The 26,858-nt window shown below is 43.4% G+C and overlaps 1 protein-coding gene across 1 annotated transcript in view; it reads left to right on the top strand.

The window, feature by feature from the left end:
* The window catches only part of DYRK1A (dual specificity tyrosine phosphorylation regulated kinase 1A), a 72,010-nt gene extending 58,360 nt beyond the window's left edge, over nt 1-13,650 (top strand). The window contains 10 exon segments of the mRNA XM_064406485.1: nt 2,791-2,883; nt 3,828-3,839; nt 3,841-4,017; nt 4,666-4,813; nt 6,169-6,455; nt 7,578-7,724; nt 8,018-8,158; nt 8,273-8,579; nt 9,038-9,162; nt 10,220-13,650. Of these exon segments, the coding sequence (XP_064262555.1) occupies nt 2,791-2,883; nt 3,828-3,839; nt 3,841-4,017; nt 4,666-4,813; nt 6,169-6,455; nt 7,578-7,724; nt 8,018-8,158; nt 8,273-8,579; nt 9,038-9,162; nt 10,220-10,843 (2,061 nt within the window). The 3' untranslated portion in view covers nt 10,844-13,650.
* The last annotated feature ends 13,208 nt before the right edge of the window (nt 13,651-26,858 follow it).

The following is a 26,858-nucleotide window of genomic DNA, read 5'->3' as shown; positions in this document are numbered from 1 at the left end:
TCCCTCTTGGAAAAAGAAGGGAATATTACAAATTTCACGGTATAAAAGTGTGAGGAAAAAAATTCAACCCAAAACTTTATGAACCATGGGGAGCAAAATAGAACTTCTGGAAAAGTTCATGCAGGTTCAGGAGTGTGCTCAGAAATGTGTGACTGTCAAAATGCACAATTGTTAAAGAAGGGACTGGCTGCAGTAGCCTGCAGAATTTAAATTATTTATAATTTTTGGATGGTGATAATTCAGATAATTTATTTTTCACCAGGCTGTTTATTTCGCAGTGGAAATCAGATCTTTATTAGAAGTAAGAAAGCACATTTGACTTAGAAAATAAACATCAAGATTTGTCATACAACTCCCTTTCCAAATTAGAGCAATTTTTTGTGGAATAGTTGGTCTGAACTATGGAATTCTTCCACATTGAGACTTTTCCCTCAAAAATCAAGTCCCTGTGCTGGTTTTGCAGCCCAGGGACTGGGCCCTGCCAATATTCCTGATATTCCTCTGCCCCATCCTGGTTCTTTCACCAGCAAACCCCACCAGTGTTCCCCTATTCCAACACCTTCTGTCAGTCAGAATTAAGGAATTTGAGGGAAATATTTGGATTTGAAGATGCTTTAACAATGACAGCTGGATCAGGACTTGGTGCTGCTCGGTGCTGTGGGAGGGAACCTAAAGATCCCCTTTAGGTGGGGTTTATTTCATGGGCCACATTTGTTTGCCAGATGAAAGGAAGAAACAAAAATGTTTTGTAAATGTCTGATGCTTTGTTTAGGAAACTTTCAAACAGTTTCCTGATGTTTACAAAGTGCTTGTACTCGTAATAAAATAAAATTAATGGTTTTTCCCCCTGCCCACACAGGAGGAGAACGGGAGTTTGGCTTTCTAGGGTGGTCCCTCGGGTACCTCAGTGCATGTCCAGTTTCAGAAGCACAAACTCTCTATAATTTCTTTCTGTGAGACCTTTTTTGGGTCGCTTTGATGTGATTCTTTTTATTTTGTCATTGAGGGGAGGGGCCCAACCCCAGGCAGCAGCCCAGGCTGGGGGTGAACCTGGGGACACTGAGCTGTCCCTGAGCCAGCAGAGTGTGCTGGGGGCACCGGGATGGGCATTGCCAGCAGGTCAGGGGTGATCCTGCCCTGTGCCCAGCCCTGGGGACACCTCTGGGTGCTGTGCCCAGCTCTGGCTCCTCAGCACAGCAGGGACAGGAGCTCCTGGAGCTGAGCAAGGGCCTGGAGCAGCTCCGTGCCCAGGAAAGGCTGAGGGAGCTGGGGCTGCTCAGCCTGGAGAGGAGCCCCAGGGAGAGGGGCCTCAGCCCTGCCTGGCCCTGTGCCTGTCCCTGTGTCTGTCCCTGTGTCTGTCCCTGGCTGTCCCTGTGGCTGTCCCTGTGGCTGTCCCTGGCTGTCCCTGGCTGTCCCTGTGTCTGTCCCTGTCTGTCCCTGTGTCTGTCCCTGGCTGTCCCTGTGTCTGTCCCTGTGTCTGTCCCTGTGTCTGTCCCTGGCTGTCCCTGTGTCTGTCCCTGTGTCTGTCCCTGTGTCTGTCCCTGCCTGTCCCTGTGTCTGTCCCTGTGGCTGTCCCTGTGTCTGTCCCTGGCTGTCCCTGTGTCTGGCCCTGTGTCTGTCCCTGTGTCTGTCCCTGTGGCTGTCCCTGTGTCTGTCCCTGTGTCTGTCCCTGTGGCTGTCCCTGTGTCTGTCCCTGTGGCTGTCCCTGTGTCCCTGTGTCTGTCCCTGTGTCTGTCCCTGTGTCTGTCCCTGTGTCTGTCCCTGGCTGTCCCTGTGTCTGTCCCTGTGTCTGTCCCTGTGTCTGTCCCTGTGCCTGTCCCTGTGTCTGTACCTGTGTCTGTCCCTGTGGCTGTCCCTGTGTCTGTCCCTGTGCCTGTCCCTGTGTCTGTCCCTGTGTCTGTCCCTGTGTCTGTCCCTGTGTCTGTCCCTGGTGTCCCTGTGTCTGTCCCTGTGTCTGTCCCTGTGTCTGTCCCTGTGTCTGTCCCTGTGCAGAGGTCAGAGCAGGCCCAGGCTCTGCTCCAGGCCCAGCAATGGCCCCAGAGCCACGGGCAGGGCCTGAGCCCAGCAATTCCCCTCCCAGGAGGCACAACTTCTGCCCTGGGCAGTGCCCAGCCCTGAGCAGAGCCCAGAGGGGCTCTGGGGGCTCCTCCCTGGGGACATTCCAGAGCCACCTGGACACAGCCCTGTGCCCTGTGCTCTGGGATGGAGAGAGGAGCAGGCTGAGGGCTCAGCCACTCTCCAGAGTCCCCATCAGACCCCATCTAGCGGGGACAGAACTCCCAGAGCTTGTCCAGCAGTGCTGGGCACAGCCTTTGGAGCTGATTTGTCTCTTGGTAGACCTGGATTTTGTTTATATTTTATTCCAATATTTATTTGGAATTTAATGCATTTGAATGTGGTGAGCTGGCGCAGTTCTCCAGCAGTTCCTGTGAACTTAAATATGTGTACCTTAAATATGATGGCAGTTCATGTGTCAGTCCTGAGGAGGAGGATTGATGGAGGAGAGTTTTTGTTGTCAGAGGAGATTTGGATTAAACCTTTTGGGTGTAGTGGGAGGAGAGGTAGGAATTTTGGACTTTACTCCTTTTTGAAAAATTCTTAATATATTTAAAATTATTAATATATCGAAAAGTAACTAAACTGGGTGTGGGGTTCTTCTTATTGTCAGTTTAAAAAACTGTTGCATTTAAATAGCTTGTGAATTTCCATGAGGAATTTCACAATTTGATGTAGTAACTATACCATTAAATTCCTGTTTTTATTCTAATTTCTGTCATATTCCCATTCCAGAGGCGGATGCCCCAGACTTTTCGTGATCCAGCCACTGCTCCACTGAGGAAACTCTCCGTAGATTTGATCAAAACATACAAGCATATTAATGAGGTAATGGCTGCAGCTGTCTTCAGTGTGCACTGATGTTTGTTACAATACATGATTTAAATGGATTTTCTATGAATAATCCCATCAAGAGATCCAAAAATTCAAGTTTTCTCTCAGTTGTTCACGTCCTGTTTGAGGTCATGGCTGTCATGGTCCTGTTGTTGTCCAGCACACAGGAAATCTTTTATCCTGGGATTTATTTTCTGTTGTTTTATAAACAAATGTTGAGCTTGCAGGACAGGGAGACACAAGTGGTAGAAGCACACTTTGAGCTCAGTAAAACTTCATTAATGTTTCCAAGAGTTTAAAAGGAAAATGCTGAAGTGTTTTCCCTTAATTATTGAATGAAATATTATAGACAAATGGAAAATAAAAAGTTGTTCAGGTTAATACAGGAAAGCATCAGTTAGTTTCAAATTTTTGATAATTAAAAGGAATGTGAAGGGATTTTTATGATGATTAATGACTTCCTTGCAATTTTTTCCCAGTCTTGTGAGAAGATCAAGTGGTAATTCTTGTTTCCAGGCTAGTTAGCATTTTGAATCTTACTGTGTGCACATTGTGCTGGGGTGTTTCTGTTCCTTTGGCACCTGTGAACTCCAGAGATCAGTGTTACTACGTTTATCAGTGTTATTATTTATTAGTGTTAGTACATTTATCAGAGTTGTTACTTACTAGTGTTAGTACATTTATCAGTTATTACTGTTATTTATTAGTGTCACTACATTTCTTTAGCTCTGCTTTCCCTGTTCTTCAATTTTTCAAGACTTTCCTTTGGAATAATGACCTGACTTCAAACACAGCAATAGGAAGAGAGGATTGCTTGGTTTTCCACTTGCAGAAGTTGCACTTTCAAACCACAAGACACTGAATAAAATTTGATTTTCCTCTTTCTTGAGCTGCAGTTTCTAAGCAGGGCTCTTAAGGAAACTCCTTTTCCCCTCCAGGTTTACTATGCAAAAAAAAAAACGGCGGCATCAGCAGGGCCAGGGAGATGATTCCAGTCACAAAAAGGAGAGGAAAGTTTACAATGATGGTTATGATGATGACAACTACGACTACATTGTGAAAAATGGGGAGAAGTGGATGGACCGCTATGAAATCGACTCTTTGATAGGCAAAGGATCCTTTGGGCAGGTAATGCTCCTTAGGTGTTTATATCATTGCTGTGGATCACAGCTGTGTTTAATTTGAACTGCTGTTGTTGCTTTATTTTGAAATTAAAACTCTTTTTTCTCACTCCTGTTATCCTGAGTGCCTGTTCAGATTCTCATATTTTGTGCTATTTCATGTTACTACAGAAAACATTTAATTATATTTCAGCGTGTGTTGCATTTTACAACGAGAAATCCTCCACCTTTTGCCATCTGTTAACATTTTAAACTTGAGTTTGGTTTTAGTTTGAGTTGGGATTTTAGTTTGAATTGGGTTTTTATCTTAAAACAATAGTTAGTGCTGGATCTTACCTCCTATAAATGTCATTAGCAGCATTTGTTTTGACTGGTTGCAGCTTTAGCCAAGGCTGGAAGAAGGATGAAACTTTCATTTTGTTAGTTTTAGTTTTTCTCAGATTTACCAGTCCTTTTACAGTGTTAGTTTAGATAACTTTATGTGCATATAAAGTGGCATCACTGCAATAAACGTCAGTGAATCAGTTGTAGCTTTATTGTATCATCAGAAAAAATAGAATTAGAAAGGAGAATTCTGAATTCAAAAAGGTGAACAAGGGAGTTTGGGTGGGTTTTGAAATTTGGATTTTCCTGATGGATTTGGCTTCTCTTGCAGGTTGTGAAGGCTTATGACCGAGTGGAGCAGGAGTGGGTGGCCATCAAAATCATCAAAAACAAGAAAGCTTTCCTAAACCAGGCCCAGATTGAAGTGAGACTGCTCGAGCTGATGAACAAACATGACACTGAGATGAAGTACTACATAGGTATGGAATGAATTACTCCTCATTTTTAGTGCATTATGAACAGTTTGGATCTTGCTGTAGAGCTTAGGCTGCTTTCAGCTGATTGCCAAATCTATTTTGGAATATTTGTGATGATATTTGGTGGTTCCTGCCAAGCTGGTGGGTCCAGTGAGCTCAGGAAGTGTGGGGAGGAGATGGAATCAAGTGTAGGAAGCCCAGCAGGACATGGAATGGTGAGAGGAGAATTCCAAAGGTGAGAGAACAGGAATTTGGAGAAGAATGTGTGGCAGGAAATGGCATCAGGTGGGAGCAAAATGTTCCATCTCAGGTGAGTCGTAAAGGACACAGAAGGAACTGCTGTGGGAGAGAGGAGAAAACAAATCCATGGACTCCAAGCTGACCAAAAATCCACCTTCATTAAAAGTCTGAATTCTCATGGTGCTCATATTCAAGGTTTTATTGTGTCAGAAAGAGGAGCATGTTGCTTTTTGTCGGAAATGTTTTTCCTCTTTCAGTTTTCTTGTGGCAGCCTGAAGGTTTGACAGTGGCAAACCCTGCTGGCCTCTGAACAGAGAGAAATGTGATGAATATTTCACTTACTTAATGAAAAGAAAAAGGCTTGGATTGGTTCCTTTCATAAACTGATATTGTGCCTGAAGGAAATGCATACAATTCCTTGGGGATATTGATCAGTTTTATTAATTGAAGTGATCAGCTTATAAATTGCAGTGATGTCATTGTGTATTTTAAATTATTCTCACAGTTAAGTATTTTCTTATGTACATGCAAGGGAGTGATAACTTATTTTGCTAATATATTCCTTCACGAGTTTTTGGTTAATTCAGCTTTACTGAGGTGCACCTGAGGATGTGAAAATCTCCTCTTGACCTCCAAACATGGCAGAAATATTTTGTAAATAACACAGAAACAGGAAAAAACCCCGATGTTCTTATTTTACTCAGCACTCAGCTTCCTACACATTGATTAAAGCATTTAAAAGATTGCACAAGTTTTTGCACCCAGGGATGTGTAAAATGCCCCTCTGTACCCCAGGCATGGCAGAAATCTTTTGTAAATAACACAGAACCAGGAAAAAACCCAATGCTCTTAATTTACTCAGTGCTCAGCTTCCTACACATTGATTAAAACATTTAAAAGATTTCACAAGATTTTCTGGTTTTACTGAGGTGCACCTGAGGATGTGAAAATGTCCTCTTGTCCTCCAAGCATGGCAAAAATAATTTGTTAACACCCCAGAACCAGGGAAGAAAAGCAATGCTCTGTTATTTTATTGATAATCCTTCTTCCTACGTGCAGTGTTGTAACTAACCCATCATTCTCAGAGTGCATTCATGACATTTCCCCCTTTTCCCCAGTGCATTTGAAGCGTCACTTCATGTTCAGGAACCACCTGTGCTTGGTGTTTGAGATGCTGTCCTACAACCTGTACGACCTGCTGAGGAACACCAACTTCCGCGGCGTGTCCCTCAACCTGACGCGCAAGTTCGCGCAGCAGATGTGCACGGCCCTGCTCTTCCTGGCCACCCCCGAGCTCAGCATCATTCACTGTGACCTAAAACCAGAGAACATCCTGCTCTGCAACCCCAAAAGGAGCGCCATCAAGATCGTGGATTTTGGCAGTTCGTGTCAGCTTGGCCAGAGGGTGAGTTTTTGGGAAAAACTGACAGAATTCTGTTTGCGCTGCTGAAAAATGTAGGATTTTTAAGTTATAATACTCATCTAGCTCATTGAAACTTATTCATGATGATTTTAAAATAACAACAACTTATTTTTGCATAGAGATCCACAGTCCACCAGAGCTCAGAATCCCAAAATTGTCAAAGTTGGAAAAGATCTTTAAGATCAAGTCCAAGCATGAAGCAGCAGCACCACGTTCACCACTAAACCAAGTCCAAAAGTGTCACATCCACGCCTTATTTTGAACAATGTGACAATCCTCCACTTCCTTTAGTGCCTCAGTAGATAACAATCCACCATATGATAAATTTTCCGTGGTTTTTATTTCTTCTTGGCTGTGGTTTTGTGCTGTCAGTGGAGAATGCACCAGCACTTGGTTGTAGAAATCTGCAGTGCTAATAAATAAAACAAAAAATTAAGTAAAAAAAAAAAAATACCCTTTTATTATTATCTTCTTCCGTATTGCTCTTTCCGTGAGCATTCCTTTAGCATGTCCCCTTTTTATGATTGGTGACACTGCAGATTGGATCTGTGGGAAAAGAATTCAGGAATTCATGGACTAACTTCACCAAAAGTGGCCCAGTTGTCTCTTGAGGAGCTGGCACTGCTCAATAGCACCCCATTGCTTTTTCCCAGGATAAATTTAGGAATAGTGGATCAGAATATGGAATATTGTATTTAAAGCAGCAATGAGACAGAGATTTAGATTAATAAAAGAACTTTTTGCTATAAACTAAAAGGAAGGGCTGCAGGAAGACACCAGGAGGTGAAATGACATCTGAATTATTAATCCAAATCCATTATTTATCAATAATAAGGTAATTCTGAAATGCTAAGAATCACAATTACAAAAACATGATGTGAGTCAAGCTGAACTTCTGCTGTTTTTGTGAGCATAGTATTTTCCTAAAAATTAATAATTAGATACTTTTATTAATGTAATATATACATAGATTTTATTATCCCTGATACCTCATCTTTCCCTGCACCAAAATGGAATTTCGTGACAGTTGTGTTTTGTCACTTGGAATTTTCATTCCCTTGGGATGCTGTGTGTGGTTGTGACTTGGAGATGCTTTTCTTGCAGATATACCAATATATCCAGAGTCGTTTTTATCGATCACCAGAGGTGCTACTGGGAATGCCTTATGACCTTGCAATTGATATGTGGTCCCTTGGGTGTATTTTAGTCGAGATGCACACTGGAGAGCCTCTCTTTAGTGGGGCAAATGAGGTAAGTTATCTATCAGGAACTGGGGTTTTTATTGTTAATCCCTGGCATGATTTTTATCTGTTTATTGGAATGCATAAATTAGGGAAGTCTGGTAATTCTGAAAGGATAGACAGCAATAACAGGACTTCTGTCAAAATTACCCATTCATAATTTTCTGTCTTCCTCTTACTCCTTAATTTGTTTCGTCCATATTAAATTTTTCTTAACTTAGAACTTGTGTGAGTAGCTGACATTTGTGCCACAGCTGGGCTGGCTGTCACTTGTCCTTCACCAACCCATTTTATTTGGGACAGGTGGATCAGATGAATAAAATAGTGGAAGTTTTGGGGATACCACCAACCCACATCCTCGACCAAGCACCCAAAGCAAGAAAGTTCTTTGAGAAGTTGCCAGATAGCACTTGGAACTTGAAGAAGACCAAAGATGGAAAAAGGGTAGGTAAAACAATTATAATAATAATTGTTGAATAGTTTCCTGATTAGATTGAACTTCTGATACAGAATGTGTGCTTCACAGACTGATTCCCAAGCATTCCTCCCTCCCCACAGGAATACAAACCACCGGGAACTCGCAAACTCCACAATATCCTGGGAGTCGAGACAGGAGGGCCGGGTGGGCGCCGTGCTGGGGAGTCAGGTCATACTGTAGCTGACTACTTGAAGTTCAAAGACCTCATCTTAAGGATGCTTGACTACGACCCCAAGACACGAATCCAACCCTACTACGCCCTGCAGCACAGTTTCTTCAAGAAAACGGCGGACGAAGGTACCAACACGAGTAACAGCGTGTCCACGAGTCCTGCCATGGAGCAGTCACAGTCTTCAGGAACCACCTCTAGTACATCTTCGAGCTCAGGTGGGTTTTGGTCATGAACAGGTGATAAAATTGTTCTTCCTAATATTGGGCACTGAACGGGCTCACCAGGGAATGGGCACGGCCCCAAGGCTGCCAGAGCTGCAGGAGCCTTTGGACAGCACTGCCAGGGAGGGATTGTTGGGGTGTCTGTGCACGTGGATTGGATGATCCTTGTGGATCCCTTCCAACTTAGAATATTCCATGATTCTGTGAAATGTTAATTTTTTTTCCATACTGTCAAAAAATACTAGTCGTGATCACTAAACAATTATTTTAATCAGCTGGAACAGGTAAACAGAAAACCCCCAAAAACCCAACTAGGTGAGCAAAAATGTGAGTGATTAACATTGATCTTACACTTTTCCCTTGAAGCACTTTATAAACCTTTTATGCTGCCGTTGTCTGATAGCTGTAAATTCTGTGTCCCTTTATTCACTGAGCGTGTTGGGCTGTTGCAGGTGGATCTTCTGGCACGAGCAACAGCGGAAGGGCGCGGTCGGACCCCACGCACCAGCATCGACACAGCGGTGGGCACTTCACTGCTGCTGTGCAAGCCATGGACTGTGAAACACACAGCCCACAGGTAATGCAGAACATCTGACTGCAGGACACATAAAACCATAGATGCTCCCCCAGGTGCACCATTAATGGCTGTGTAGACAGAACTTGCTTTTTTAGTAGCCTTTAATCAGCTGTGTTGTTCCAGTGGTTCCTCTAATGTTGGCACCTTTCAAGGTATGAGCTACAACATTTTCATTTCATTTGCTTTGCTTATTGTCTCCAGACTCCTGAGACAGAGGTCAGGGCTTTATTTTTCTAAGTGTTGTACAAATGCTGTTATTATTAATATAATGTATAGCTACTCCAGTAATTTTGACAGCAAAGTCACTTATCAGACTTCCTTTAAGTTTTTGAAAATGATCCAGGATGTGCATTCATTTTTCTTAAGGTATATGTAGAAAAGTATTGGAAATTACTCTTAAGTACAGGCCTGCATTTCTAGAATAATCGTGCAGCTTCAAGGCTTGGTTAAGGTTTTAAAAAATTGACATAAATACAAATAAATTAATCTCTCATATATTGTTCAAGATAGAAAAGTATTGGAAATTACTCTTAAGTACAGGCCTGCATTTCTAGAATAGTTGTACAGCTTCAAGGTTTGGTTAACATTTTTAAAAATTGGCATAAATACAAATAAATTAATCTCTCATATATTGTTCAAGATAGAAAAGTATTGGAAATAATTCTTAAGTATAGGCCTGCATTTCTAGAATAATCGTGCAGCTTCAAGGTTTGGTTAACATTTTTAAAAATTGGCATAAATACGAATAACTTAATCTCTCATATATTGTTCAAGATAGAAAAGTATTGGAAATTATTTTTAAGGATATGCCTGAAATTTTAGCAAGAAGTGCAACTGCAGGGCTTGGTTAACATTTTTAAAAATTGGCATAAATACAAATAACTTAATTTCTCGTGTGTTGTTCAAGAACCAACTGGATGTGACACTCAGTCAACAAGGTGGTCAGAGGTTGGATGGTCTTGGATGGTCTTGGATGGTTGGACTTTTCCAGCCTTTATGGTTCTGTGAGTGTGTGAAGGGACAGCTTTGAGTCAGTGTTTCCTTTGGGGTTTTGCAGGTTCGGCAGCAGTTTCCCCCTCCCATCGGTTGGACAGCCACCGAAGCTCCCACCCAGGTCACCGTGGAGAACCACCCGGTTCAGGAAACCACCTTCCATGTAAACCCTCAGCAACAGAACGCATTACACCATCACCACGGCAACAGCTCCCACCACCACCACCATCACCACCACCACCACCACCACCATGGACAGCAAGCCTTGGGCAGCCGGACCAGGCCGAGAGTCTACAATTCTCCAACAAACAGCTCCTCCACCCAGGATTCTATGGAGGTGGGCCACAGTCACCACTCCATGACATCCCTGTCTTCCTCAACTACTTCTTCCTCTACATCTTCCTCCTCTACTGGTAACCAAGGCAATCAGGCCTATCAGAACCGCCCAGTGGCTGCTAATACCTTGGACTTTGGACAGAACGGAGCTATGGACATGAATTTAACAGTCTACTCTAATCCGCGCCAAGAAACTGGCATAGCTGGACATCCCACGTACCAGTTCTCTGCTAATACAGGTCCTGCTCATTACATGACTGAAGGACACCTTGCCATGAGGCAAGGCATTGATAGAGAAGAGTCTCCCATGACAGGAGTTTGTGTTCAGCAAAGTCCTGTGGCTAGCTCGTGACTAAACTGAAACTAAGTTTGTTTCTTGTGTGTTTTTATAGAAGTGGTGTTTTTCCAAAAAACAAAGTGCAAAGCTGCTTGAATCAGAAGGAGATAAACTCACTGAACCGCTACAGGAGGGCAAAGTTGACTATTTTTTTAAACTTGAAAAGATTGCAAAGGGACAATGAAGTTTTTTTTTTGTTGGTTTTTTGCTGGGGGGAGGTTTTTTTGGTTGGTTTTTTTTTTTAAGAGCCATGTCTGGACCCACCTTAACGGATAGCTTAGTGGTGTTCACCTTTTGCTTCCCCCATTTTAACTTGCCACAACCTAGTCATAGTTTGGTTTTTTTGGGGAGGGGTTTTGATTTTTTAAAATTTTAATTTTAATTTTTTTTTGCTCTCATTCGACAGGGGTTATTGTTCAAATGTTAGTCATAGTTGCAAACTAGTTTCTTTTTAAAGGCATTGCACATGATTTCTAAAAAAAGGCCCTTTGAAGTTTTTTGGGTGGGAGGGGGAGTGAGTAATATATATATTTTTTTTAGTTCCCCAAACAACCATGGGCACAGAAATGCAGTACTGTAAGAAAGAGGGACCTTCAGATTACACAAATATATTATTCTTCAGCTGTAAAAAGGGACGGTTGTGACGGAGTTTGTGAGGCACATTGAGCATGCGAAGTGGCGGTGAGCAGAACTCTCCTTTTCTGAATCTACTGAGGATCAAAGCAGCAATTGTGATGGGAATTCTGTGGGTGCCACCTTTTGGAGCCCACGGGCAGTTAGGATGGAAATCTGACTGGTTTCATAACTGAGGTGCACTGAGAAGCAATCAACGGGTCGGTCCTGGCCAGTCCTGGGGAGGTCTAAGTGGTGGTCTTTGGGATAACCTTTGGCCTTATGGATTTGGACTCTTAAGTTTAGAAGAGCCTACCATTTCAGATGCAATCACTTTTGGACATGCTTTTGCAGACAGTCCTTAATGCTGAAAACACAGAGAATGGGTAATTCAAGAGGCCTTTCTTTTAAAATAGACTTTTGTGACCCACTTATTGTAAGGTATTGCAAGGTCACTTTGCGTGTGTCATAAAGTTGACTTCCTTATTGGTTGAAGGTCACAGGAGTAGTGGTTTGCGTTTGATGGAAATAGCTACAACTGTGTCCCTTCCTGCTTTTTACTTTTTTCTTTTGCTTTTTCTCGGCACGTGGTTTTCTCCACCATTACTTCTGCACAAAGACGTCTTCTGTTCATCCTGAACATTTTTAAAAAAAAAAAAATGCAGAATTTTATGTGACTGCTTTTTTGCCTCACAATTATGCTGTGAATTTTACAAAAATTTATTTTCTTTTTTGATAATTTATTGTACCAAAGCTGTTTTTATAGCACATAGATGTCTGTAACCAATAATGTAGCAGTTCTGCACTTTGACACAAGGTGTAACTAGACCATTTTTAAATGTCAGTTGAAAAATTATGGCTGTACTATTGCTTAAACAAAACTGGAACTGTTGTTGAATTCATAGCCAATACATTTACAGCAATCTGTGTACTGAAGATAATAGATTGACATCTACTTGGAGACTATAACATCTGTTACATTATCAATGTGTTCAGGCTTCTGAAGGTTAAAAGGGACACTAGATCCAGAAGCTATGAAACCAGCAGTTGATTCTTGTATTCCTTATTAACAAAATTGTAAACTTGAAGGCAAAGACCTTGATTGCATGAACAGGTCCAAAAAAAAATAATAGGCTGAGTAAAGCAAAAGCCTCACGGGAGACCTGAGGTTAGCAGGCTGTATTTAACAGGTGCCTAATTTTTGGGTAACGCTGCCTTAATATAACACAGTCAGCTTGGCAGTTGCAAAATTTACGGGCCCATCCAAGAGATTTTTTTATTAATTTTTTTTTGTGGGAAAAGGGAAAAAAAATTAAAAAAAGCTGCGTGAGGAAAAAAAAAACCTTGGTGAAGGAATGAAGGTGAGTTCCTTGATTGCCCATCCCAGATGAACAGTGTTGCCCATCCTCTCTTACAGAAGCAGTGATCTACCTCTGCCAGTAAGCCCTTGGAAAAGTTAATTTGAGCAGCAAAATGGTCAATTCCATGCGGCCAAGTCGTTCTTTCAGTCAAAAAGGTGGAATTTTTTATACTCACAGTGGCAACACAGCAGCTGACTACCGTGTAAATGGGAACGAATCCTTGGGATTAGCTTTTTTCTGTAAATCATGGTTTTCTTAATCAAATATTTCTTTTTGTACCGACACATCAACCCTGCGGATGAAAGCGGATTTTTTTCCCCCCCCATTTTTTTTTAATTTTTGGTTGGTTTTCTTTTGAAGCTCAGTTATTCAGAGAAGTTTATGGGATTTGGAAGGCTGTCACCTTAGAAAAGAATGCTGAGTTTAGCAATATCAAATAAAAGGAATCCAGTTCTTACTGCTGTCTAGGAATATAAGGGTAATATGGAATCTGGGTAACACCACGCGCCACCCCTTAGCAAGCGCCAAAAAAACCCCACCAAACCTAAAGCAGTTCAAAGAAATAACCTCTACATCAAGAAGAAAAAAAAATAATTCATAAAATCCAGTGCTTCTGCATACTGTGTTATGTTACAGTCCAGTTTTGTGTGCTTTACTACACAGTTTGGTTACAGGACTTCTGTGCATTGTAAACATAAACAGCATGGAAAAGGTTAAATACCTGTGTTCAGATTGTAAGATCTAGTCCGGACTTGCTGTGTATATTGTAACGTTAAATGAAAAGACAAGCCCTTTGTATTATAGTCATGCAGTCTTATGTATGATAAACAGTTGAATAATTTGTCCTCAGACTCTTTACTGTGCTTTTTAAAAAGGAAAAAAAAAAAAGAAGAAAAAAAGAGTAATTTAAGAGGAAAAAAAACAAAGAAAAAATGTAAACGTAGTAAGTCTTCCTATGCAATTAACCTACTCCAAGCCATGGTATGGTAGGTATAATTATACTATAATATGTAAATATCAGATACATTGAAACAGACTTAAAAATATGAAAGTAAAAGTTGGAGGCGTAACAGCTAATTTGGAGTTTTTAATTGAAAACCAGCGAGGTCTGCAAATCACTGATGTGTGAACACAGCTCTGCTTGATTCTCATGGACTGTGCCTGTAGTTTGAGTTCTTTAATCCTCATCTCTTAGTCTGAGTGTTCTGATGTGCTCTGCAGCTTCCTCCCCATCCCAGGGGAGCTGGTTTGGAGGCCGTGGAATGGGATTTTGGGACTGGCCTGCCGTTATCCCCAGAGCCCAGCCCAGTTCCTCCTGCATCACCAACTCCCTGGCTGTGGGTGCAGTAGGACCTAGCTTGGAAAAAGCTGATTTTCCTGTAGGTTCTGCCAGGTGGGAGGAGCTTTCCGTGTCTCTGGAGTGATTCTGCCAGGTTATTTCCATGCTCCCAGTCCTCCTTCAGCTCTGGGGCTGCTGAGCTACAGCTGGTGGCCACCAGAGGCTGGCAGAACAGAGTAACAGCTCCAGTGTGAAACTATTCCACGTAAAAATCTGTTCACTTGGTGAACCTCCTTAAATCCTTTAGCTGTAAAGCTCTTACGGCTTTTCTGAAACCTCAGATGTTTTCAAGCCCATGGTAAAAGCTGGAATTGCTGCACACAGCCCCTGGGAGTGCTGCCAGTCCTGCTGGGTGTGCAGGAGGTGCAGGTACATCCTTGGACCCTTCACTCGGTTCCTTGTCTGCTTATCCCTGCCAGGAGTGCAGTTTTCAACCTTTCAGCCTCAGTTCTTTGCATTAAAAGATTGTAAATGTAGATGATTCTCCATCCTGGTTGCTCAGTCCTTGGGGAGTGGCTGCTCTGCCAGGATTTAGGATTCCATCCTGTAAGTACCGTGGTGTCTGCAGGGGCCTGGATGCCACAAGTCTTGGATTCACCTGGAAATGTGACTTCATCTCCATTATTTATCACTCTGCCATCCTTGTTTTCATCACACCATCCATGTGCTTATACTTTTTACTGGACAGCTGAAAAAGACTTTTGAAGCTCCTCTGTGGAAGAATTCCACAGAGAAATCCCAGCAGGATTCCACAGAGAATCCCATCAAGAATTCCAAGAAGGCCAGCAGGAACTTATTTCCTAATGAGAGAATGAGTGCAAACTCCAGCCTGGTGGCACAGAACGTGTTGTGTTGGTTTATAGAACAAATTTATTCCAGTAAGATCAGTGTGGAACTTCTGGATAGAAAAGAAATGTCTTCCTGGTCAAAATACACAAGGAATGAGAGGTACTGATGAGAGTTGATCTCTTGAGGGTGGCCTGACTTTTGGATAATTTACTTACTGGAATTCTCTCAGGGGGCCCTTGTGGCTCTGCACAAGTCCCTGCCAGGAGGGGACAGCCGGGGGGTCGGGCTCTGCTCCAGGGAACAGGGACAGGAGCAGAGGGAACGGCCTCAGGCTGGGCCAGGGCAGGCTCAGCTGGGCCAGCAGCAGGAATTTGCCCATGGAAAGGGAGCTCAGGCCTTGGCAGGGCTGCCCAGGGAGCTTGGCAGTGCCCATCCCTGCAGGTGTCCCCTGGAGGTGGCACTGAGTGCTCTGGGCTGGGGACAAGGTGGGCATGGGGCACAGCTGGCACTCCATGGGCTGGGAGGGCTTTGCCAGTCTTAGAGATCCTGGGATTCTGGGATATTTTTACTTGGAATGATTCATGTTCAAGTGCACAATACTTGGCCAAGCAGTGGCTTTCTGTTCCATATTTCTGTTTTTGTGGGGTTCTACAGGAACAGCTTCATGTTGGAAATTTGCAGTTGGTTTTTAGTTTTCCACCTCATGACAAGTGTTGAGCTCTTCCTTCCGCACTGATGAAGATGCCTTGATTTGATTTCAGCAGTTCTCCATAAGAGCCCTGTCAGGTTTATGGGATCTGCCTACACCTGAGGGTGGTTGTAGCTGCTGCTCATTATCTTTTATGGTTGATATTCTGGAGCATCAGAGTTAATCACAGCTGGGGTTGTTCAGCCTGGAGAAAGTTCCAGAGAGACCTCAGAGCCCCTTCCGGTACCTAAAGGGGCTCCAGGAGAGCTGGAGAGGGACTGGGGACAAGGCATGGAGGGACAGGACACAGGGAATGGCTTCCAACATTCAGGATTTAGGTTATAAGCAAGACATTTTTTACCATGAGTGGTAAAACACTGGCAAAGGTTGTGGCTGCCCCTGGATCCCTGGCAGTGCCCAAGGCCAGGTTGGACACTGGGGCTGGAGCAGCCTGGCACAGTGGAAGGTGTCCCTGCCATGGCAGGGCTGGCACTGGATGATTTTTAAGGTCCCTTCCAACCCAAAGCTTTCTTTGATTCTGTTAAAAATGGGTTAAAAACTTCTTAAATCTGTTGTTGTGTGATCACTGAGTCCTGCTGAGCACTGATTTATAAATCTCTTGCAAAATCACAGGAATTGTAACAATTTCTTGGAACTTCAGGTTTTATGGGTGTTGCTTGTGGTGTTGAGTAATAGAAGAGGAGCATGGCTAAGGCAGGAGAAATTAATAACCAAATCTCCCTCCTGTAGGCCTCCCCTTGAGAAAGGAGATGCATTTGATGGATGTTGATTGTCCAAAACCAGGGAGTTAATGATTGGAAAATGATAGATGGAAAATCAAATGTTTGTTCTAAAGAAACTAATGGAAGATCTCAAGCAGAAAATAATTTTAAAAATTCTTTCTTCAGGATCTCTCTTCCCCCTTCCCCAGCTGGGGACATCTTTACCACTTCCTGTCAGTTTCCAAGCTCTCTTTTCCTTCAGATTTTCCTGCCAGCCAGCTCAGGCAGGAATCCAGGACTCCTTCCCATCAATATCAACAGCTGGTGGATGGAATTGATAATTCTGAGACTGCAGGGATGATGATGATGATGATGATGATGATGATGATGATGATGATGATGATGATGATGATGATGATGATGGTGGAGTTCCTTTTACCCAGGACAGGAAGAAAGGCTTATCCTGAGCACATTGAGCAGAACTCAACAAAGCCTTTCCTAATTTGTACTCAAAGGAAAGTCCCATTTTGGAGACCTTTGGGGTCAAGAATAAGCTGAGGCAATTCAACCACAGAATCATGGGATGTCCTGAGTGGGAGGAATCCACAGGGATCCCCCATTCCAGCTCCTGGCCCTGCCCAGACCCCCAACAATCCCAATCCCTGGCAGCACCGTCCAAACTCTCCTGGAGCTCTGGCAGCCTCAGGGCTGTTCCCATTCCCTGGGAATTAAATCCTGAAAACTTGAGTGTCACAACCTCAGTGACCTGAGAAGAGAAATCCAGGAATCTCAGGAGGCAGGGCCTGGAAAAGCCGAGATGTCCCAGAGTTCCTTCATGGGAACAGTGATGGAATTTTGTCAGAAATCCAACGTTGTCACTTTGGCTAGAAGAATTTTAATGCCCTTTTCATTTGGTTTTCAGTTGAAGCTGTAGGTCATTTCCCTCTTCAGGAGCACTTCAAAGTCTTTTCTCCCTCCTTCCTAAATTCCTGTCCTTTCTCAGTGCTTCTCCTTCCCCTTCCCTGCTTTCCACTCTGACCCTTTTCCCATTTCCTACACTTTTTCTTCCTTTTCACATTTTCTCTCCTTTCCCCATCTTTCAGCTTTGAATTTTCCCTCTGCTTTTTTCCCCTTTTTTTCCATCTCTGCCTTTCCCTTCTTTCCCCACTGTTTTTCCCTTCTTTCTCTCCCCTGTTGCTTTCCCAGTCTTTCTGCTTTTCCTTCTCCTTGTATTTCTTTATTCTCTTCCTCTTTTCACAGCTTTTCCTGTGCCTTCCTTGCTTTTGTTTTCCTGCCATTCTTCCTCTGTTTTTTCTTGCTTCCATGCCCTGCTCTTCTCTTGCTCTTCCCCTTTTAGTTTCCTCTCAATTCTTTCCTTTCCCCCCCTTTTTCTTCTTGGTGCTTTCAGATTTTTCCCTGCTTTGACTTTTCCTCCCATCCTTTGAATTCTCTTCCATTATTTTTTCAGGATTTTTCAACACCCCCTCTTTATTTTCATTATACTCCCCTGTATTTTCACTTCCCATCTTTCCTGCTTGTTTTTTTCTGCCTGTCTTTTCCCCTTCCTTTGCCACCCTTGATTTGCATTTGCTCTCCCCCCCACTTTGCTTTCCCTTCAGGTTTTTTCCCCTTCTTCTTTCCAATCTTATCTCTTTCTCCCTTTTTCCCCCATTATTTCAATACTTTCTGGATGCTTCTGTCCTTTCTTTCCTCACTTCAGTGCTTTCCAAATTTCTTCCCCCTTCCTCGTCCACTTTTTTACCAGGTACATTTCTTCTTCCTTTTGCTCATTTTTCCTTCCCCTCCCTGGTTTTCCATGCTTTGACTTTTTATATTTTTTCCATCTCTTCCATGCTTTTTCTGGGTAATTTATTTTCCCCCCCTCTCCTTCCTTGCCTTTTCCTTGCTTTTCTATTCATATAATTTCCTTTCTTTTCATGCTGTTATTCCCACTCCCTAGACTTTTCAATACTTAAGTGACTTTTCTCTGCTTTTCAGGTCCTTTCCTTGCTTTTCCCTTCCCCTTTCCCCACTTTTCCTTTCCCATTCCCACTCCCTGCAGTGCTTTGACTTAATTTTCACTGATTTTTCAGGTATTTTCTTTCTTCTCCCTTCCATGAAAAGATTCCTTTTCATAACCCTCTTGGTTCCCTTCTTGATCTTTTCCTTTTCCTTTTCCTTTTCCTTTTCCTTTTCCTTTTCCTTTTCCTTTTCCTTTTCCTTTTCCTTTTCCTTTTCCTTTTCCTTTTCCTTTTCCTTTTCCTTTTCCTTTTCCTTTTCCTTTTCCTTTTCCCCTTTCTTTTCAATCTTTCTAACTCTTCCTGCTTATTTTCACTCCTTTGCAGGTCTTTTTCTCCCCCATCCTTGTCTTTATTCTCACTTCTGAGGAAGGAAAGAACATCCTTTTTTTTTATTATTTTTTTTATGTGTGTGCTTTTTTCCCCTATATAATTCTAACTAGATTCTACTGGACCTGTAAATGCTCCATTAATACTTTTTAGCTCTCTTTCAACTATTTCCCCATTTTCTGTTTAGTTTTTTGTCTTTATGACCTTCTGTTTTACAGGTTTGAAAATAGTTGAGAAAACTTTTCTCCCTAAATTTGAAATTTCCTAAGGAAAAAGGGTTGCCCAGGGGAAAATCTTGGAACTCCCAATCTGTCCTGGTGCAAAGCAGAACTGTAATTTTTTCTCCTGGGGAGTGCTGAAGTCCAGATTTTCTCATTTTCTGTATCCTCACCAGACATTTGGGAAGAGGGTGATGGCAAATCCCAGAAATGATGTGGCAAACTGGGACAAAGTTCATGAAAGCTGTGAGAAACATGAGAAGCATCCCTGGAGCTGGAATCCAGGGAATGGCACGTGGGATATCTGCAGCTCCATGGAAAGGACTCCAAGAAAAAAGGATGAAGGGAATGGAAAAGCTCTCCTGGATGGAGACTTGAAGGCAAAAACCTTGATTGCATGAACAGGTCCAAAAAATTAATAGGCTGAATAAAGCAAAAGGTTAGGCTGTATTTAACAGGTGCCTAATTTTTGGGTAGCTTTGGAAAGACTCAGGCTGATTATTTAATGAGAAAAGACAAAAATACCCCTGCAGAAATTAAAAATACACCTGGTATTTATATTGGTATTTACACCTGATATTTATATCAGACCTTCTGCACAACTTTGTCAGGTGAAATTGTTTTGCTTGAAAAGTTGAAATGGAATGGAATTTTTGAGTGGGAAAATCCAAATTTTTCCATTGATGTAACTCGCTGCCATGAGTCCCACTGGATCCACTGGGAAAGCATGATGGATAATGGTAAATCAGAATTAACACACTGAGGAGAATCCCCCTCAGCCCTGGTGGCATCAATCCCAATTACTGAAGGTCAGGAAAAATTTCTTGGCTACTTCCAGGCACAAAAAGCTGCCTGAAGCATCCCTGCTGCCCGTGGAATTTGGTGCTGCTGTGGCTGGGGAGGAGATGCCACAGCAGATCCCGTTCTGTGTCCGTGTAAGGGCTCCAGGGCTGTCCTGCAGCTTCTCCCTCATCCCAAATCCAGCCCCAGCCTCAGCTGCAGCCCACAAAAAGCTCCTTGTCCCTCTTTTTTTTTGGGCTCTGGCCAAACTCCCACAGCTGGGAGCTGGGGCAGGCGTGGCTTAAAATCCAACCAAGGATTTAGGAGGGGTAATAGGAGAAGGAGGAAAAAGCAGATCTGAGCAGGGCCATTTCTCCCAACTTGCTTTTCCTCAAGTTTGGAAATATTCTGAGAAGTAACTCCCCGTCATTATCTGAAATAAACTTCACTCTGCCTGGGTGGAAGGGCCTACTTGAAAAACATTAAATATATTGAAGCTGCAGTGGGTTCTTGACACATCTGACATGGTCTGTTGGGGTCTAATTTTAGCTGCTGCTCTGCCAGCCCTCAACACTCCCAAATTCTGAGCCTATCTTTAGAAGCAGCAGCCTTCCAAATTCTGATGGGCCTCATGCTTTGCATTGAGGCTGCAGAAGTTAAGGCCAATTAAAACAAGAGCCTCAGCATTCATTCTTTTCACTTTCAGTTGGTTTAAATTCACTGTAAGGTGTTATTTAAAAAGGAAAATAGAAATGAAATCTGGTTTGCTCTGGGACACCGAAGGTGCATTTATTAACTGGGATGATGCTGGTTTAATCCCACACACCCTGGTGGAATTTTCCCTCAAGTATTAATTTAGGAGAAGGAGAGAATATTTATCTGTGCCTTCATCCAAAGCAGGTGGGCAGCAGGAAAGGGATTGGGATTGGGATTGGGATTGGGATTGGGATTGGGATTGGGATTGGGATTGGGATTGTGCCCCCTCAGGTGAGAGCCCACCTGAGAGCTGCCCCAGGCCTGTTCCAGCCCAGGAGGAGCTGGAGCTGCTGCAGAGAGCCCAGAGGAGGCTCCAGGATGAGCAGAGGGATGGAGCAGCTCTGCTGGCAGGAAAGGCTGGCACAGCTGGCATTGTTCACCTGCACAGGAGAAGCTTTGGGCTGAGCTCAGGGTGGCCTTGCAGGGCCTGCAGGAGCCCCAGGAAAGCTGGAGAGAGACAATTTCCAGGGGATGCAGGGACAGCACACAGGGAATGGCTTCAGACTGAAAAATTACAGGTTTAGATCAGATAATGAGGAAAAATTTCCTCCCTGTGAGGGTGGGGCTGTCCCTGGATCCCTGGCAGTGCCCAAGGCCAGGTTGGACACTGGGACTGGAGCAGCCTGGCACAGTGGAAGGTGTCCCTGCCATGGCACTGGATGGGCTTTGAGGTCCCTTCCAACCCAAACAATTCCATGATTCCATTAAAGGAAACGTCTTTGGACACATCCCCTCATGGGGAGAGTAAATTTGGGTGTGTGCAGCTCCTTCCCTCAGCTCTGGAGCGATGGTGACCCCTGATTTTTGTGTCAAGGCTCTGATTCTTGACAATGAAGCTTCAGAAAAACTCCTTCACTCTTTCTGAGTTCCAAACCCTGCTGCAAAAATCAGTGATAAGGGAGCTTTTTATAAAGGATTGTTTCAGTCTTGCATCTTTTTGGTTCTGTTGGAATGATTTCTCTTTTGGGCACAAACCGACCCAGCAAATAAGACAAATTATTACAGTTCTGCTGGATGGATGTCCCTGCTCCTTCTCTGTGGGAGCAGGGAATGTGCTGAGGAGTTTGTGACTTATCTCAAGTAAGAGACAAAGGAAAAGCTCACAAGATTCTGCTGAAGAAACAAAAAACCCAGAGTCCAAACCCAGAGCTCTGGATTTTGTCTGGGTCTGCCATGGGCAGAGAAACTTCACAAGGCTGAATTCCACAACTTGGGAAAACCAAGAAGATGTTTTGTTGTTCATTAGGGAATTTTAAAAGCTCCAACACAGCAAAAGTGGAATTTGTGCTGTTTCTGGGGCAGGAAGGCAGAAGTTCTAACTCAGACCACGCTGCATCAGCAGAAGAGAATTCCAGAGGGGAAGCCACACTTGATGGATCAGATAAAGTGCAGAGGCTGCAACTGTCAACACAGAAATAACTGAGAGTGGATTTGAGGTAAGAGATACGAAGGAGGAGCAGCTATTAATAATGAGAGACATGGGAAAAATCCCCCAGCCACCCGGGGGGGAAACCTGAGAGCACAAATGCTGCTGGGAGGAGCTGTAAAAATAGCAAAGGCATCTTTGCAGGGCATGCTTCTCAGTCCTGCCACTGCAGGAATGGGATACAAAATGCAGCTTTCTAGAGCTGGTTTGAGCAAGTGAAGGTTTCTGGAGCTGACCAAGCCCAGAGCAGAGGAAAAACCTTGGAGAAACAGCTGAGCTGCTGTATCAGGTGACTGGATTTGATCCAGAATCCAGAGCAGGAGCACTTGGACACATCAGTCAAGAGTGGAACGTGACAGGAGGAGAGGGGAGGGGATAAAGCTCAAAGAAAGTGAGGAATTTAAGGGAGCCACAAAAAAGAAAGGAATAAAATTCTTAGGAAATCCATCCACCCTTCTCATGCAATTCTGATTTTTAATAGGCAAGGACAGGGTTTTTCCTGAGATGGGATGAGGATATGGAGGGAAAAAAATGAGTGGAAAAGGGAGCACCTGGCTGGCCTGGGTGGTACCAGGGATCTTTCCATGAAATACAGCTAAGGAACAGTCTGGCTGAGAGTTCCCTTTTTTCCCCCCCATCTTTGTGCATGATTTGAGCCTCTCTGACTGATTTGCAGAGAATCATTAGGAGAAAAATTAACCCAAAAACCCCGCCTTTCCTCTCCTTTTCAGTATTAATATAAAAATCCAGGCTGTCAGGGAGGAGGTTTGGAATCTCTGGGAGTGCTCAGGAGGAGCCTGGATGTGGCCCCTGGGGACAGGGTTTGGGGTGATGCTGGTGGGGCTGGGGTGGCACTGGGTGATCCTGAGGGGCTCTTCCCACCTTGATGTTTCCATGTGAAAATGGTAAATTGTGAACCAGTGGTAGCATGGACACTTCCAAGTACTCCAAATCTCAAGACATTTAGAGGAAAACATCAATTTTCATGGATCAGAAGAAAACCAACATTAAAAATCCCCCTAAAAATGAATTGTTCCACATAAAACCTCCTTGTGTCTCCTGCTGTTCACTGAGAACCACCGGGACTTCTCCAAACCATCAACATTTTCTTTCTTTTGCTGTTGTTGCTCCAAATAACCCAAATTTACCTGGAATGATTCCAGCCATCTCCTGATCCCAGGGGAGCAGCCTGGCCTGGGATGGGCTGGGATTGCTCAGAGCCATCAGCCCACGCTGCTCCAGGAGCTCAGGGATGTGTCATCACCAAACCAGAAGGGTTTGAGGCCATCCCACAGCGTGCTGAGCAGCTCTGCTGGCACTCCAGGCTCTAATTTGGGAAAGGAATCCCTGCACACCCCTGACCTCAACGCACGACTCCGCTCCTGAGCCCGAACACCAAATTTCCTGATTTGGTGTCACAACAACTTCAATTCCCAGAGGAAAAAAACCCAAAACAAACAAAAAACAACCAAACGAACATAATCCAAATACTGATTAAAATGTTGCTTTCTTGTTCTTCTTCCAGCACATTTTAGCAGAACATTTAACAGCAACATCGCTGTGTTAATGCAAATAACATGTTCCTGGTTTTGGAGGGTGTGGGCTCGTGATTTCTTTGTATAAAGGCAACTTTTCCCTGAGTTCTGTGCAAGATGATAATTTTCCCTGAAAAGTTAGTGATTCTTTTTGTCATCTCTGTCCCTTTCCCAGGAGTTAACTCACGTGATGTAAAATTTGGGGTGAAGGGATTCATAATCTGTTGACATCATATAAAACCATATCTGAGTGCACTCAATTCTTTAATACCAGCAGGGGACTGAAGTATAGAAAATTCTCTTTCTCCCTTTCTTTTTTTCCACAAAAAAAAAAAAAAAAAAAAAAAAAAAAAGAAAATCTCAGAGCCTGATTTTCAGTTTTTTATATTTTATAAGTATTAGACCTCAGGTGTAGGGCTTGGTTTGTTTTAATGATTCATAATCCCAGACTTGAAGGATGTTTTTGGCACACAGAATTTGCTCAAATTCTTACCCATTTTTCATGATTTTTAGCAAGAACAGTTTGAATCCAATCATTCAATCTGAATATTCAGTGTAGAGGGGATGTGGTGCAGTGTCTGACCTCCACTCTTACTGAATCACAGAATGGTTTGGCTTGGAAAAGACCTTAAAACTCATCCAGTTACAGATCCCTCCAATTATTAATTTTTAAATATTATTTTAGCCCCCAGCTTTGTCTGCTCTGGCAATTTCTGATTATCAGGCTGCCAGCTCCAGGTTTCTCTCCAATCCATCTTTGCCTTGTCCAAACCTATGGCCTGGCAATTCTTACATCAAGCAAACTTCCAAATAATCCACAATTGTCAACGTTTGGAAAAAGCTGAAAAGCAGGCAGAATTTTGGAGAATGAAAGAAACAACTCATGGGGAAAAAAAAGGAATTTTACTTTTGTTTTTTTTTCCCTTTAATTCCCTTCCATCCCTGCCCCTGGAAGGGCTCCTGGCTGATCCCTCAGGGAGTTTTGGTTCTGTCTCCTTTTCTCCCAAGGGAGATAAAGCTCAAAGAAAGTGAAGAATTTAAAGGGAGCCACAAAAAGGAAAAGAATAAATAAAACCTTTATGAAATCCATCCACCCTTCTCAGGCAATTCCGATTTTTAACAGGCAAGGACAGGGGTTTTTCCAGTCTTTGAGGCAGGATGAGGATATGGAGGACAAAAATGGGTGGAAAAGGGAGCACCTGGCTGTGTGGGTTTGGTGACATTTCCTACAGCACCAGCACTCTCCACATCTCCCTCCTGCTCCTCCCTCCGCAGTGCCACCTCCCCGTGCTGTCCCTTGTCCCCTGCTCTCCCTGGAGCAGAAGGGATGGGAGAGGTTTCCCTGCAGGAAAATCCTGGGATGCTCCTCTGTGGGCCCCAGGTTGGTGTTGGAGCCTTTGGAACACCAAAGCTCCTGGAACACCAAAGCTCCTGGAACCTTTGGAACACCAAAACTCCTGGAACACCAAAGATCCTGGAATGCCAAAGCTCTTGGAGCCTTTGGAACACCAAACATCCTGGAGCCTCTCAACACCCAACATCATAGAACACCAAACCTCCAGGAACACCAAACCTCCAGGAACACCAAAGCTCCTGGAACACAAAAACTCCTGGAACACCAAAGCTCCTGGAGGCTTTGGAACACCAAACGACCTGGAGCCTCTGGTACACCCACCCTCCTAGAACATCAATCGTCCTGGAACACGAAACCTCCTGGAGCCTCTAGAACACCAAAGCTCCTGGAGCCTTTGGAACACCAAACATCCTGGAGCCTCTGGAACACCCAACCTCCTGGAACACCCAACATCCTAGAACACCAAAGCTCCTGGAACACCAAACCTCCAGGAACACCAAAGCTCCTGGAACACAAAAACTCCTGGAACACCAAAGCTCCTGGAGCCTCTGGAACACCAAACGACCTGGAGCCTCTGGAACACCCAACCTCCTGGAACACCCAACCTCCTGGAACATCAAGCCTTCTGGAGCCTCTGGTACACCCAACCTCCTAGAACATCAATCCTCCTGGAACATGAAACCTCCTGGAGCCTCTGGAACACCAAAGCTCCTGGAAGACCAAACCTCCTGGAACACCCAACTTTCTGGAACACCAAACCTCCTGAAACCTTTGGAACACCAAACCTCCTGGAATATCAAAGCTCCTGGAGCCTCTGGAAAACCAAAGCTCCTGGAACACCAAAGCTCCTGGAGCCTTTGGAATACCCAACCTCTCTGAACACCAAACCTCCTGGGTTTTCCCTCCCTCTGGGTTTCTGCAGTGGCACCTCCTGGAGATCTTCCCTTGGAGCTGCTCCTGCAGCTTTTCCTCAGAGGATTTCTCTCCAGAGTGTGCTGGGGGAGCTCCTTTGCTCTCCTGGATCCCTTCTCTCCTCCCCACCCGTCCCCGTTTCTGTCCCACCCCATCCTCTGGTGTGGGGAAAACTCAAATCCTTCTCTCTCCTCCTCCCTTGTCTGTTCCTACAGCTCCACTCAGACTCAAGGCCCAGAAATTTAAATGGATTTTATATTTAAATGCAAATTTCTCAAATTTCATTATAAATGAAAAATATAAATTATCAAAAGTGTTCTTTTCACCCTCCTGTTTCTCTTCTGCATTGGAGAGTAACTCTCCATAAATAATAAACATTATAGTTTTATGTATAGATTTCATTTTCCTCCTTGAAACTTCTACTTTTTTTGTGACTGTTACAAAAACCTTAATAATGGTATCGACTGATATTGAAGCCTTATCTAATTTAACAAAAATTAGGCATTGCTGCCTTTCTCCTCATATTGTTCTGTTATCTCTGTGTCTCTTTGTAGCTGAGATTTGTCTGCTTAGGGAAATTTATCTAAATTAGCTGCTGGAATAATTTGAAGTGGATTTGTTTGATTGCACAGAATCAATTTGTGGCACTTCACTCAAAATTTCAATGGCTTCAATTCAGTTTATTCCACTCCAAATAATGATCAAATAAGGTTTAGAGCTCATTCTTATGGGCTTTTCAGAGGTAAATTCTAAAGAATTTTGACAATGAGGAGCAGGGATGTGGCCCAAAGGATGGGCAGGATTTACTTAGGACAAGGACCAAGGACAAGGGACAAGGGGTGGAATAAAAGGCTGAGTTCTCATTGAGAAAATGAATTTGGATAAATTAAAATTTTCCCAATTATAAAGCACATTTAAAGAAATATTTTGTCATTTGCAAGCTTATTGTAGTGTTACATGATAATCTGCTGGTGCAACATTTAGAGGAGGTATAAAGAGAAATAAACATTGATATAATGGGAGAAAAATCTTCCTGAAACTGTGCAGAAGCAGCTTTCAAGGTGTCCCAGAGGCTGAGACAATCTCATTTTAAAGTGGGTAAAGCATTTTCCTAGAACCCATTTTTACATATTTTTTCTTTTATTTGCTCTCAAAATTCATTATTTTATGTGCTTTTTCAATGGAATATT

The sequence above is a fragment of the Passer domesticus genome, chromosome 2 (assembly GCF_036417665.1).
Source record: "Passer domesticus isolate bPasDom1 chromosome 2, bPasDom1.hap1, whole genome shotgun sequence".
Classification (NCBI taxonomy): Eukaryota; Metazoa; Chordata; class Aves; order Passeriformes; family Passeridae; genus Passer; species Passer domesticus.
This window is presented reverse-complemented; position numbering and strand designations above follow the sequence as displayed.